The sequence below is a fragment of the Columba livia genome, chromosome 4 (genome assembly GCF_036013475.1).
Source record: "Columba livia isolate bColLiv1 breed racing homer chromosome 4, bColLiv1.pat.W.v2, whole genome shotgun sequence".
In the NCBI taxonomy this organism is placed as follows: Eukaryota; Metazoa; Chordata; class Aves; order Columbiformes; family Columbidae; genus Columba; species Columba livia.
This window is the reverse complement of record NC_088605.1, coordinates 2,163,103-2,178,132: the sequence shown is the minus strand read 5'-3', so window position 1 is coordinate 2,178,132 and position 15,030 is coordinate 2,163,103. Positions and strand designations below refer to the sequence as shown.

General features: G+C 54.0%; 1 protein-coding gene across 1 annotated transcript in view; it reads right to left on the bottom strand.

The window, feature by feature from the left end:
- ADAM33 (ADAM metallopeptidase domain 33) overlaps positions 1 to 12,988 on the bottom strand; it is a 32,359-nt gene extending 19,371 nt beyond the window's left edge. Inside the window, exons 1-3 of the mRNA XM_065060196.1 lie at positions 12,647 to 12,988; positions 10,120 to 10,202; positions 2,577 to 2,653 (exon numbers count right to left, since the gene is read on the bottom strand). Coding sequence (XP_064916268.1) covers positions 2,577 to 2,653; positions 10,120 to 10,202; positions 12,647 to 12,773 — 287 coding nt within the window. The 5' untranslated portion in view covers positions 12,774 to 12,988. The remainder of the gene's footprint in view (positions 1 to 2,576; positions 2,654 to 10,119; positions 10,203 to 12,646) is intronic.
- Positions 12,989 to 15,030: the final 2,042 nt, after the last annotated feature.

Genomic DNA, 15,030 nt, shown 5'->3' with positions numbered 1-15,030 from the left:
CCCCCTGCCTCAACTTCACCCAAGGTGCCTCCGTTTCCCCCAGCTGCCAACTATCTCCCCCCAAAGCCGGTCCTGGAGCCACTTGTGATGCAGCCTTGTCAAATGTGTGAGGCTGTGGGTCCCGGAGAGCAGACATGGGGGATTTAGACTAAAACAACCCCATGGATGTTAGGAGAGAAAAGAAGGGGATGAGGGTTTTCCATGCTGACAAAGACTGTATGATCCTGCCCAGATGCCGGGGTGATGGGCACCGCACCATGAGCTGCTGGCCTCTGTGGGGACAGCAGGTCCCACAACGGACAGTGTGCACACAGGTGTCTCAGTCACCCGAAAAAGGACAAAGCAGGGCTGGATTTACCACTGCAGACAGTTTGGTCCTTGATTTGTGGGGTTTGGCCCGGGCCCAGGGGTTTTATTTTGCAGCAGAAAATAAACCAAGCAATAGGTCCCAGAATAGTCCTCCCGCCTCTTGGTTTCTATTTTGCAACCGGTTCAGCCTCAAAAATGTGGCTGTGGGCACATTCCCGGCTTCCCAGCCCGCTTGTGAGTGGGTGCCTGGCACCAGTAACTCCAGTAGCAGTGGAGAAAGGAGACAGGAGCTCAGTCTGGGTCCTGGAAAAGGGACCCGTGGGCAGCCTGGTGAGATGAGCACCCGGCGAGTGTGGGGACAGATGGGTGGTGGAATGGGGACAAGGATGGGGACAGGGATGGGTCATCTGAGAAGAGCAAAGAAGCAAAAGCCTCCATGCCATGGCTGGGAATGAGGGAACTAAGAATGATAGAATCATGGAACAGTTTGAGTTGGAGCGACCTTCCCAGCCCCCCCAGTGCCCCCTTGCCATGAGCAGGGACATCTTCACCAACTCAGGTTGCTCAGAGCCCCGTCCAGCCTGGCCTGGGATGTCTCCAGGGATGGTTCATCCACCACCTCTCTGGCCAACCTGGGCCAGGCTCTCACTACCCAAGAAGGAAGGTTGAGTCAGTCTCCCAACCAGGGGCACAGCAAGTCCCAGCACGGCTCAGCCCCCCAGGATGTCCTCTCCAGGGCAGGCCAAGGACCAGGAGCTTCAGGGAAGGGAAGACAGGGAGATGTGGCTTCTCTTCCTGCACAAGAGAAGACCTTGCTGGAAAACAAGTTGCGCCAGAGGAGGTTTAGATGGGATTTTGGAAACAATTTCTCCCTGAAAAGGGCTGTGGGGCATTGGAACAGGCTGCCCAGGGCAGTGCTGGAGTCACCATCCCTGGAGGGTTGCACAGACAGAGATGAGGTTCTCAGGGACATGGGGCAGTGCCAGGGGTGGGTTATGGTTGGACTCAATGATCTTGAGGGGCTTTTCCAACCAAAATGATTCTATGACAAGACATGTAAACACCAGCAGGCCTAGTGCACCAGTTAGAACCAAGACTAAGCTTTGCACATGAGCTTTCAACCCCCACTGCCCACAGTCATAAAACACAACATGCACAGAACCCCCAGCTCTCCATCCCACACACCCAAAGCAGCTCTGTGGGTCGCTGGGACCTGCTGCCTGTTCGAGGGACACCATGGTGGCTGCTTTTGTACCCAAACAGCAGCAAGAAGAGGGTTCTGCCAGGCACAAGCCTCCAAAGAGCTGCTGGTGAGAAGCAGAAGTGGCAGGAGAAGCCCATCCTACAGAGATCAGCTCCCTGCCCTGCTCCACCACAGGCATCAGGAGGGACCTGAAGCCAAAAAGGGACAAATGCCACAAGGTCTTGGGGAGAGGGACTCTGAGAGCAGGGCAGGAGATGGAAATGGTTCTTCTCCCAGCTCCAGCCCCAGCACAACGGGATGCCAGGCTGGGTGAGTGTCACAGGGGACAGATGCTGCTGGCACCAACATCCTGGCCAAACCAAAGGAGAAGCCCAGAAAGGGTCAAGCAAAGCTACACAGCAATGTCATCCAGGAAAGGCACCCATAGAATCATAGAATGTTCTGAGTTGGATGGGACCCACAGGATCATGGAGTCCAACTCCTGTCCCTGCACAGGACACCCCACAGTTCACACCACGTGTCTAAGGACATTGTCCAGTCTCTTCTTGAACACTGTCAGGCTTGGGGTCATGACATCTCCCTGGGGAGCCTGTTCAGTGTCCAGCACCTCTGGGTGAAGAACCTTTTCCTAATAACCAAGCTAAACCTCCCCAAGACCAGTCTAGCAGAAGAACAGCTGAGGTTTCCAAATCCCTGCCAGCAGCCAGCATTGCCCACCAGAAGACACTATAAAGACCTTGCAAGATGAGCCCTACAGTGGGGTGGCAGCCCAAGAGCCCCCAGTCCCACTGACCTGGCACATCTCCATCCCCGTAACACCCCACACTACCTCCACCCATGCTGGGTCCTGCACCGTGGAATCGAGCCAAGGCTGGTTCTTGCACAACAAGGGTGTGGGCAGTGGAAAAAGGAATGTTTTAGCCCAAACTGCCAGCAGGAAGCCACAGTGGGCTGTCCCTTCCCTTGCGGGCAGGAGAGCCAGGACGGGGTGGCCAGGATGCTCCTGCTCCAGGTGGGACCACGCCAGAGACACCCAACGCCCCTTCCCCAACCCGACACTTACTGATTCCTCTCCAGCACCAGGACAAGCTCTCTGCCCTCAGCCACCACGGCCACCTTTGCCCGGGTTGGTGCCGGCACCTGCGGAGGAAGCAGAGGGATGGGGTTAGAGATTACATGGCCAGACGGGTGTCTGTCCATCCTGCTGCCTGCTTGTATTATTGTAGAACCTACTGCTCTGTTGGCAACACAAAGGCAAGCAGGTGCAATGGATTTTGAGCATCACAAAATCACAGAATAGTTTGGAAGGGACATTCAAAGCTTCCCCAGTGCCTCCCCTGCCATGAGCAGGGACATCTTCACCAGCTCAGGTTGCTCAGAGCCCCGTCCAGCCTGGCCTGGGATGTCTCCAGGGATGGTTCATCCACCACCTCTCTGGCCAACCTGGGCCAGGCTCTCACCACCCTCATCATCCCTGTTTGGGAAAGCGCAAGCTGCTTTTCCAACTGCAAAAATGCCATGGGAACAGGGATATCACACATACCCCAGGGCAGGGATAGGCATGAGTGAGGACAAGGGGCCAGGAGGTCCCTGCGCATCCCCAGCCACTCCTTGGGAGACATCCCACACCGACCCACACCACCTCTCACCTCCCAGAAACTCAGTCCCTTGATTCAAGCTGGTAAAGGATCAAGGGGCACCCCCGTGCTGTCCCCACCAGACACCATCTCCTCTCGCTCTCTGCAACTGCCTGAAAGGAGCTTGGAGACAGGGGGGGTCGGGCTCTGCTCCCCAGGAACAAGTGCCAGGAGCAGAGGAAACGGCCTCAAGTTGCGCCAGGGGAGGTTGAGGTTGGATGTGGGAACAATTTCTTCCCCAAAGGGCTGTGGCGCATTGGAACAGGCTGCCCAGGGCAGTGCTGGAGTCACCATCCCTGGAGGGTTGGACAATTGGACATGAGGTTCTCGGGACATGGGGCAGTGCCAGGGGTGAGTTATGGTTGGACTCAATGATCTTGAGGGGCTTTTCCAACCAAAATGATTCTGTGATTCCATCCCACGGCCGATCCTGAGCCAGATCCCGCAGAGGCTGGTCCTGGGGTGGGTCGGCACCTGTGTGCACCCCCGAAGGGTACAGAAATAAGTAGCAATCACCCGGGCACCGGATAACTGCACCGTCAAAAATACCATGAAACAGCAAGAGGAAGCGATTGACTCAGCTTCCCCAGGATGCTGGTGGTTTTACTCACTCCCTCACTTTGGAGGGCGTTCAATGGGAACCCTCCGCAGGATCCACAGCAGCACGGTCTGTCTGCACGTGACAGGATGGGCTGGAGCCCAAAATTCTGCCCTCCTCCGATGTCCCCACATCCCTTCTGCAGCTCCGCGGATGCTAAAAGCATCACCCTGTCTCTGTTTATGGCCCAGCCGGTGGGGTTGGCTCCGTCTCCCTCGCTTGGTCCCTCCCCATCCCCGACGGATGCCGGGAGCCCAGCGGGTTGCCAGCCCTCGGGATCAGCACCTTAGCCACGACCTGGTGGGGTTTTTTCCAGCTCTGGAGGGAAAGTGGAGAGGAAGGAGCCGTCCCCGCAAGGCTCTGGACGCTCTGAGCATCACGGGGTTTTGCAGCCGGTCACCAGGAATGCAGCAGGGAGGGGGTGATGCTGGGTGAGTCACAGCTTGGGCTAAAACAGAACCATAGAACCATTTTGGTTTGAAAAGACCCTCAAGATCATTGAGTCTGACCATAACGCACCCCTGGCACTGTCCCATGTCCCTGAGAACCTCGTCTCTGTCTGTTCAATCCCTCCAGGGAAGGTGACTCCAGCACCGCCCTGGGCAGCCTGTTCCAATGCCCCACAGCCCTTTGGGGAAGAAATTGTTCCCAAGATCCAAAAAAGAGCCTAAATCCTGCTGTCTCCTCTCATCCCTACAGAGATGGCCAGCAAGGCTTTGCTCCTCAGTCCCACCCCCATGCCCTGGACACTGGGGGGACCTCCAGCCTCACAGCCCCAGGGCCACCCTCCTGGGGACCATCATATTTTTAAGGGACAGCATCAGGGGACAAAGCATTTTGCGGTGCAGGCCAGCTGCTGCACCCAAGAGACAGGATTGTGCTCGCAGAATGGGTGTTCCTGCAGGTGCACCCCAGAATTGAGCCCTGGGGATGGAGACACCTGGCTAAGCTGCTCAAACTGGCCATGGTGGGGATGTTTCTGACCCCAAGGAGACCCATGGGTCTGAGCCCTCTTTGCCCCGTTTCCCGCGGGTGGCGGCGTGGGGACATGGTGACGGAGTCGGGCTGTCGGAGCCGCCCCCCCTCCCTCCTCCAGCACCATCTTCCCAGCTCCAAAAAAGGAGACCAGACACAGTGTTTAAAAAATAAATAAATAAAATAAAATAACAGCAAAGCAAGCTGAGCGCAGGGCTCTGCCGCTTCCTTGGTCACGGTCACGGGCGATGCGGGGAGGGGGACGCTGGGGCACAGGGCTCCCGTCTAGCACTGGTGGGAACGGGCTGTATTTTTAGAACATGATCTTATACAAACATCACTCCCTGGCCAAACATGGGCTGTAGGTTTTTCCTGCTGTTTCCCTTCTTTTCCCCCCCACCATCCCCTTTTATCAAGCCCATTTCTCCCTGTCTCTGATCTCCCCAACGCCCTCTCCCCACAGCCCTTCTCTTCCTCCTCCTCCTCCCCAAGTCCCTGCCGACTCCTTCCCGGTTTTGAATTCCCCAGCAATTACTCCTCGCCTTGACTTAGGGGCCTTTACTGGCAAAATGCTCTTTCCCAGCTGCTGTCTTAAAGGGACACGTGTGTGCACAGAGTAATCCCGGCATTTGCTGCTCTCCATGCACAAACCATCGTGTCTTCAGGGCTGGAAAACAAACCGCTAATAATGGGATCCGCGTCTGACCCCTGGGAGGTGATTTGCTGCTCCCCGTGCCTCAGTTTCCCCTCAGAGCACACAGCAAGGCAGTGGGGAGCAGGGGATTGATCCCAGTTTCAGCTGGGATGGGCTGAAACCAGCTCAGCCCCTGGAGAAATAAATAGCAATAAAAAGGGGGAGAAGACGGTGCGAGCATCACTTGTGCCTGGCAGGAGCCAAATAATGCAGCTCTAAGGCCAGGAAAGGTTGTTGTGTTAATTAAGCACTGATTATTTTGCCTTAAGCCTAACTGGCAGGCTGTTGGGTCCCCAGGAGATGCCGGCCGAGATGTTGTGCAGTAGGAACAAGCAGGGATCAGCATCTACTTGGGCTTCAGCAGCATCCCAGACTCCAGCATCATCCCAAGCTCCAGTACCATCACAAGCTCCAGCATCATCTTGGACTCCAGCATCATCCCAAGCTCCAGCATCATCTTGGACTCCAGCATCATTCTGGGCTCCAGCAGCATCCAAAACTCCAGTATCATCCCAAGCTCCAGCATCATCTTGGACTCCAGCATCTTCCCAGGCTCCAGCATCTTCTCAGACTCCAGCATTGTCCCAGGCTCCAGCAGCATCCCAAGCCTCCAGCAGCATCCCAAGGCTCCAGCATCCTCCTGGGCTACAGGACCTTCCTGGGCTCTAGCATCTTCCTCCTCCATCCAAACACCACCTGCTCCTTCCTCCCACAGACACCAAATGGATGCTCCGGTCCAGCAAAGTCAGTCCCACCAGAGGCTGAGCTGGGACAGGCAAAGAGCAGCCGGGACAAATCTGCCCTGGCCGGGACTCAGCCCACGAGCAGCCCAGAAGACGCACTGGGCCAAGCTCAACTCCATCTTTCTTTTTCAATCTGCTGATCAGAAAAAACACAGCGATGTTTGTGGAGAAGCTGAGGCCAAGACGTTTGTGCCACTCTTTGAGAGGAAAGACAATCTTTGTTTCCCCACAGCTCCTGAGCATCCTTCTCACCCAGGGTCCCTCTTCCATCCTTGCTGGAAAGCTCCAGGTCGCCTTGCTCGGGAATGCGCTCAGCACCGAGCTCCTTGGGAAATCACTAGTTAAGCCAAAATCCAAAAGCCATGTTCAAATCACAGCCCGGCCATCTGCTTGGCCGTGTCCCACAAGCCCTGATTTCCTAAGTAAATGCATGTAAGCCTCGACGTGATGAGGAAGACGGGGCTCGGAGTCACCAGGAGATGCTCCGTAGAGGATTCGGTGATGGGTTTTGCAGCTGGAGCATCGTGGTTGAGCCAGGTCCTCCCCAGGCAGCTGGATCCCAGCAGCAGAGTCAGGATTTGAAGAGCACAGCTTGGGGAATGCATCGCCTCGTCCGAAAAGGTTAGACTCAATGATCTTGAGGGTCTCTTCCAACCCAAATGATTCTGTGATCATATGATTCTAAGTGCACACCAGGATTGGGATCCGAGACCTCAAGCACAAGGCTTCTGCTGGAAAAGCACCCTGGGGGCAGCCAGCTCCAGAGGAATCGCGGGAAACCAGGGTTTTGGTTGTTTGGAAGCAAACTTGGCTCAGGGATCACGTCAGGGTTTGCTCTGTCCTGCCACAGGTTGCCAAGAGTTTCACTGCAGGAAACAGATTGCAGGAGTGCATGTCCTCAGCACCTGCAGCCCATCCCAGACCACGGGCGCTTCTTCTCCTCTCTTCCTCCTCAGGAGCAAGGCTGTGACCCCACACGTGTGTGATGCTCCCCAAGGAAAGGTCAGAGAATCACAGAAGGGTCTGTGTTGAAGGGACCTTCCCAGCTCCCCCAGTGCCACCCCTGCCATGAGCAGGGACATCTTCACCAGCTCAGGTTGCTCAGAGCCCCGTCCAGCCTGGCCTGGGATGTCTCCAGGGATGGTTCATCCACCACCTCTCTGGCCAACCTGGGTCAGGACCTCACCACCCTCAGGGCCAACAATTCCTTCCTTATATATAATCTAAATCTCTCCTCTTGCAGTTAGAAACCGCTGCAGTGAGAAAACACACTTGGGAAAACGCAATGAGGCCGGGAACAGCACAGGCAGCAGAACAGGCTGGCTGGGTCCCCAGGGTGGGGACAGGCGACTCTGGTGCCTCGAGGCTGGACAGTGGTGGGACACCTGGGCCATGATGCTGGGGACACCTCCATCTCCAGCTCTGAAGGGCTGGAAAAGCCCATGATCGGCTCTGGCAGCCTTGGGGATGGAGCGGGAGGAGGATGAGGAGGATGGCGGCAGCAGCAGCAGGATCCCACCCCAAGGCAGCAGTGACCAGGGAGCTGTTTGCAATCTGGGTCCCCACGACCTCCTCCCCGGCCTTCCAAAATCACTTCCATGTGTGCCGGGAGCCGTGGAGCCCGCGGGGAGTTCAGCCTCAAACAATAGGAGAGAGGAGGGTGTAGAGGGGGGAGGAAAGGTCCAGCTCCCCCCAGCGCCATGCCAGCCCGCACACGATGGGACCGCAGGGCCACCACCAACCTCCTCTTCCCACTGGCCTGACCTCACTCCTCTGGGATGAGGGACAGGAGATGGGGTGATGTCCCCTGGGACCGTGGTGTGGGCCACCCCACAGCATCCTACCCATGGGGGAGGGATGAAGGAGCTTCGAGCGGTCACCACGCTTGAACCCATCATCATTTCACCCACTGGGATGTTGTCTCCTTGCAGCCTCCCTCCCCAAAAGCCGACAGTGCCCGGACAACCAGTGCAGATCTATTTCCAGCATCTTTGCTGGAGGGCAGGAGGAAACAGGACGGGATAAATTTATCCAAAAAGAAAAACACATTCAGCAATACCAGGGCAAATAGGGACAGTTTGGGGCTCTGTCTGCAAAACAGGAGCCCACTCACCCCCACTCCGTCCCCAAAAAGCTTCTCCGCTCCCGACCGTGACCCCCCTGCCCCTCCCCACCTTCCCCCCGCTCCCAGGAACAGGAGCCTCCTTGTTTCAGGCTGGCTGGGGCCAGCGGAGGCAAAGGAGATGTCAGGAAACACGCCAGGACCAGCCCAGCCACCCCGTCCCCAGCTGGTGGCCACCCCAGACCCGGGGTCCCCGGTGACCCCCCAGACCCCCTGCGCTCACCCAGAAGAATTCTGAGCAGGGGGGGTGTAAGCAGGAGTATAAATAAACCTCCCACTGCCATGTGTTCCCCATCTCGAGTGCCCTCCAGCCTAAATTTAGACCAACCCGGGGCTGCTAGGAAGGGAGGAGACGTTTCTGCAGGGTGACCACAGCGTCCCCAGCACCATAGGCTGTTTCAGCTACTGGAGACACACGATTCCCAGCAGCTGGAGGATGGAGCGATGCTCCCGATTCCCCCAGGGAAAAGCATTGTCCAGACCCTCAGAGAAGACACAGAATCACAAAGCTCCTCTCTGCTTCACTGCTGGGAATCAGGGTTGATTCCCCCCTTGTATCTCCTGCCTGAAACAAGGACACCTCACTTGGAGGCATCTCAGGTGGCTTCACTGAATTGTAGAATCACAGGATGGTTTGGGTTGGAGGGACCTTCCCAGCTCCCCCAGTGCCACCCCTGCCATGAGCAGGGACATCTTCACCAGCTCAGGTTGCTCAGAGCCCCGTCCAGCCTGGCCTGGGATGTTTCCAGGGATGGTTCAGCCACCACCTCTCTGCCCAACCTGGGCCAGGCTCTCACCACCCTCAGGGACAACAATTCCTTCCTCATGTCCAGCCTGAATCTCCCCTCTTCTTAGCTCCATTCTCAGCCCCTTCTCCAAGGAGATGCCACCAGAGAAGATGACTTCCCAGCACTTAGTTCTTCTCAACCCCAAAGTGCGATGGTTTCCTGCAACCATCAGTGCTTGGTGTGCTGGGAAGCAATTTGATCCGCCCTGAAGGAGACCACAGCCCTGGGGACCTTCCCAGCTGCTGGGTACAAGGACCAGCTGCTGCGGCCGATGGGCAGCTGTGGAGCCCGTTGACCCCAGAGCTGGGCAAGGGGCCAAAGCCAGGGGAGAGTCACCACAAGCACCTCCTGACATGGATTTGGAGACAGTGGGGGCGGCGAGGAGGGTGTGAGAGGCCAGCAGAGCAGCCCTGGGAAGAGATGTCCTCTCTGCCACATAGCCCAGCTCCTCTGCAGTCTTCCCCGGGACACCGCTCCTGAACCCTGCGGCATTTTCCCGTTAACAGATACTGCTGTTCTGTCTGTCCTGGCAAAGCCATCAGTCTGATGAATTACCTCCATCTCCTCTCTCCAAACTGCCCAGCTCCTTTCTGCTCACCCTGTGGCTCCTGGCCATCCTACCTAGGCCCCAACACTTAGGACCACACTTAATTCACAGAAAAATAGAACCATTTTGGCTGGAAGAGACGCCCAAGATCATAGAGCCCAACCATAAACCCAACACTGTCACTAAACCATGTCTCTAAGAACCTCATCTACGCATCTGTTAAACCTCTCCAGGGATGGTGACTCCACCACTGACTGGACAGACTATTCCAACACCTGACAACCAGGAAGAAATTTTTCCCAACATCCAAGCTAAACCATCCCTGGTGCAACTTGAGGCCATCAATTAACTCGCTGTTGAACCTCCTCCTTTCTCTGATCATCAGCTAAAGAGGATGAGGGGACCTGCAAACTCAACGTCTCCACCCAAGTCCCACCATGCAGACCCCTGGGTGAAGGACCCAGCATGCGGTGCAGGAGAAAGGAACCATCTCTGCCTTTACCTTTTCACCCAGGCTGACGGCTCGTCTGGTTCGTCCCCCGAGGAGCCAGTGAGGGGTGACACGTTCTCCATGGGACAGCGGACCTGGAAAAGAGAAAACCTGATGAGCACGAGGACGGACCATGCAAATCACTGAGAGAAGCGGCTTCTCTGCAGCCACATCGAGAGAGAAACGGGGGGAAGACACAGAGCTGGGGGCTCTGCCCAACATCCAGTGCTGCCCCTGCCACCAACCAGCCAAGGAAAACCCCACCGAGCATCCCCAGGGTTTCTTTTTTTCAGCTTTATACTTTTACACCATCGATCATCGTCATTTACAGGATGGGGTGAATGATGCAGTTTGATCTCCCAGAAATCAAACCATCATCTTTCCAGCCAGAACTTGGCTCGAGCAGGAGAGCTAAAATAACCACAGCACGTTACGGGCTTCTCTGAGCACCCCCAGCTCCCCCGGGCAGAGCAGCACAAGCAATTAATTCCTTGGCTCCATTAGACACAGGCAGACTTTCTAAGATATTTTCTTCCCTAAACAATGTGTCTGCATTTGATTGTGGCAGCCAGTGATGATTTAAGCCTGGACAACAACAGATTAAAATGCAATCTGAAGATGCTGCAGAGAGGGGATGAGCAAAAACATCGAGGGCTGGACCGCTTTGCCAAGCCAAATGTTGTCAGAGAAAGCTCGGACCCAGTAACCTCACCCAGCTAATGATAAAGTTATTTACTAAGGGAGTGGAATAACAGGGCTTCATAATTTTATATGCTTGTTTTGGTTCCTCGTGCCACGATCTGGAGGGATTTGGCTTGAGGAATGGTGGAGTTATTGAAAATAAGAAAGAAAATTAAAATAAAAGAGTTATGGGTTGGGAATTGCAGATTAAGTTACCCAGCCTGGCCATGTCTGTCCCACCAGGCCCCAGTCGCCGCTATCGCACAGTGGCATTTAATCAGTTTTCATTATATATAGCGTGTAATCAGATTCCAGGAATAACTGCAGATAAGGTGGTGGCACCATCCCAATTTCCTTCTCCTCACCTCCTCCCAAAGCCTCGGCCAGGCCCCCCAGCCCCCCAGCCGTATATGAGCCTTCTTATCTGGTGGGGAAACTGAGGCACAGCCACAATGTGACTCATATTCAGCCACAAAGAAGAGGCAGCTCCGGGGGGGGGGGTTGCCTTCCCATTACAGAAAAAAGGAGGAAAATATCCTATTTTTGTCCCCGCTGGCTGCTGCAGAAGGAGGACAGGGAGATGCTCCATGCTCAGAGCTCCTCTTTCTCCCACGCTGCCTGGGGAGGGGACGCGGGGGGCGGCCGTTCTGCTGGGATTACTGGTTTGGGCTCCGGGCCACGTCGTAAAAACCCCTTGGTTATTATATTAAAGCTTCTCGCTGTTTTGACTTCAGCTTTTGCTGGGAATGGGAGAGACTCGGAGCATGAGACGGAGCCTTGAAAATCTAAGTCAAATAAACCCAAACGCTGCGCAGAGGAGGTTTCCCACCCCCTCCTTCTCTTTTAATTTCTTTTCCTGGAAAACACACATTCCCAGCCCTTTCTGGGAACGCTGCGTTGTTTCGGCATTTGGGATGTCGGCACCATTGCAGCCCTGTGTTTTGGGGATGCTTGACCCCAAAACTGAGCCCCCCAGCACCCGGACTCCACATGAAGCCACCGGCTTCCCCGTCTGCTTTTCCTCTCCCATTTAATCCAAACAGAGGGTTCTGGCTCCCAGCACCCTCCCCGTTCCTCTCCCAGCTGCACGTCCCTCCCCGAGTTGTCAGGAAACTTCTTTTCGGCAGCCTCAGGGAAGCCAGAAAAGCTCAAAAGTATAAGAATAATAATAAAAATGGTGCTTTGAGTGGAGAAGCAGCAGCCCCAAACTTCTCGGTGGGGTTGTGGAAGGAACTGGGGATGGAGAAGAGAAACCAGAGGCTGAAACCAAGCGGCTATACCCCCCTTTCTCCTATTTGAAAAGCGATAGGAAGCTCTAAGGAAAATAATGTGTTTTCTCAGCAACAGAAAAAGCCAAGTTTCACCCCAAAACATGCAGCAGCAGCACAAGCACCGTCTCCCTTCAGAGGTGCCCCCGGCCGGGGCTGGAAGGGTTGTGGGGACCCAAGGGAGGTGTGAGATGGGGGGACAAGGGGGGTCTGTGCCGGTTGGGGGGTGCAGGGGGGGTGAGGAGCCGAATCCATCGCCTCTGAAGGGAAGGGGGAGCTGGTCCCAGCCCTCCCATCCCAACCGGACCATATAGAGTCATAGCGCAGAGTCCACCCCCCCCCACCCCGGGCAGCGCTGGGATGGGGCTGGGGGGGGAACCCACCCGAAAGGGGGATTTGGGGGATGCACATCCCCAGCAGTGCGATGGGGCCAATGGGAGGGAGCGCTGCCCGCCCCCCACCCAAGCCCTGGGACCCCCCCCAAAACTCAAATCCATCCTCCCCCTGCAAACCCCGGGGTACCCGCACCCCCCTCCCCGCGGGGTGAACTTGGACTTCGCCCCCCCCTTCCACCCCCTTTTTTCTCTTACCTCGTGCTCCAGAAGCATCTCCCCGCCCGGGCAGCAGCAACAACATCCACAGGACAAAGATACGAGTCCCCCCAAAATCCGCCAAGCCCCGGGGGCCGCAGCGTTTGCGGGGCCCCCCCCCGGCCATGCCGGCCGCTCCCCGGGGCTGTCACCGCCTCTGCTCGCCGGTCCCGGCTCTGCCGTCCCCTCTTATCGTCTCGGGTCCCCTCCCCTCCGCCCGGCTTCCCCCCACCAGCCCCATTCACTCGCCCCGGGGTCGGTCCCGGTCGCCCCCGATCCCGCTCGTTCCCAGGCGCCCGGGCTGGATGCGGGGCCGGGCGGAGGGTGGGGGTTATTGTTCGCCTTTATTTATTGCTGTGTTTCTTGGCCCAGCCGGATCGCTCTAATGAAAACCAGACCGGAGGAGAAGGCGGCTCCCAGGCTCCCCCCGCCGGGAACAGCCGCTGCAGCCGGGCCGGCAGCTGCGCCCCCCGAACCGGGGTCCCCCCGCTGCCCCGGGGTCCCCCCCGCAGCTTCAGCCCCTTCCCCGGGAGGAGAAACGGGAGGGGGGGGGAACGAGGCGCTGCGTGCACACGAGAGGGAGGAAAGGCGTTTAATAACTTCAAAAATAACATTTAAACGTTAATAAAAAGAATAAAATTGAAATTAATAACATTAATAAAATTACAATTAATAAAATTAATAAAATTAAAAGTAATCAAAAGAATAAAATTAAAGTTAATACAATTACAATTAATTAAATGAATAAAATTAAAATTAATACAATTAAAATTACTAACATTAATAAAAATAAAATTAATCAAATTACAAATAAATAAATAAAATTAAAATTAATCAAATTAATAAAACTATAAGTAAAAATAAATGCATTCATTAATTTTATTAATAAAACTAATAATTATTGATTAATATTAAGTATTGATAAATTAATAACAAATGATACATTGATAAAGTTAATAAATTGCGAAAGTTAAACTAGCACAATAAATAAAATAGAAAATAACTACAGTAAAGATAATCAAATTTACACAATCAATAAAATAAAAACAATAAACACAATAACTTTAATAAATTAAAAATTAATTAAAATTAATTTAAATAACATTAATAAAATAAAGTTAATAAGAACAATTAAAACAAAATAAAATCAAATTAATAAAATTAATAAAAATAAGTCCATCCACCCCAAAGAGGGCAAGATGGAGCAGAGGCGTTTCTGCACCCCTCACCACACTCCACAATGCTTTTTATTGATAATTATTAATTATTAATTATTAATTATTGATTATTGATTATTGATTATTGATTATTAATTATTAATCATTGATTATTAATTATTGATTATTGATTATTGATTATTAATTATTAATTATTAATTATTAATTATTAATTATTAATTATTAGCGGTGCTGGAGTCACCATGCCTGGAGGGTTGGACAGATGGACATGAGGTTCTCAGGACATGGGGCAGGGACAGGGGTGGGTTATGGTTGGACTCGATCTTGAGTTGCTTTTCCAACCAAAATGATCCTATGACTATTATTTATCATTATTTAATTATTTATTATTTATTATTATTAAGATTTTTTTACCCTGAGGAACCAGCTCGGTGAGCGTGGGATGAGGTGCCGCTCACTTTCTGTTCCCACTCACACTCACCCCCCTATCCCACCTTCACTGCTTCGGCCCTTTTGGGTCCTTTCCCTGGGTCATCGCTATTTATTGAAGTCCTAATAATATTATTGATTAACAGTAGTAATTAAAGCTTTGTGAATTATTTTACCCCAAAAACGGGGGCAGCTGCAAAACGCCCCTACGCGAAGGGCTCTGGGGACGCCCACTCGAGGTGACATCTTATGAGAAGAGGGGACAAGGGACTTTTCTGGGGTTTTCCAGCACAAAAGGACAAATCTCAAGCCCTCCCAGCACCCAAACACATGAGCAGGTCCTGTTACAGGGCCCTGGGATGCGACCAGCAGATGCAAACATCTGGACGCAGTGAGTCTTCCCCTTCAAGTCCCACCATAAAGCCTCAGATCTGGCATTTTTGAGGTGGGTTCATGTCATTTGGCAAAACCTCACTCTCCCCACAAGCTCGATCCTTTGCTTTTTCTGGGTCAAGGTTTGCGGAGCACCAGGAAGGACTCCCTGGGGAAGTTCAGCGTATCTGGGTCCCACCACTTCCATGAGAGGACAAACGCTGCAACAAACAAAGTCACCCCAAAGAATAAAACCTGTGAGAAGCAGAGGGCATTGCCGTCCCGTCTCGGGTCCCGGCAGCTCGGTGGAAGTTGAGCGGAGCAGCTGGAGATGAGCGGCCTGGCGCACAACGAGGAGAGGCGCAAACTCACAGCGGGGCTTCCAGCCATCGGGAAACCATCAGC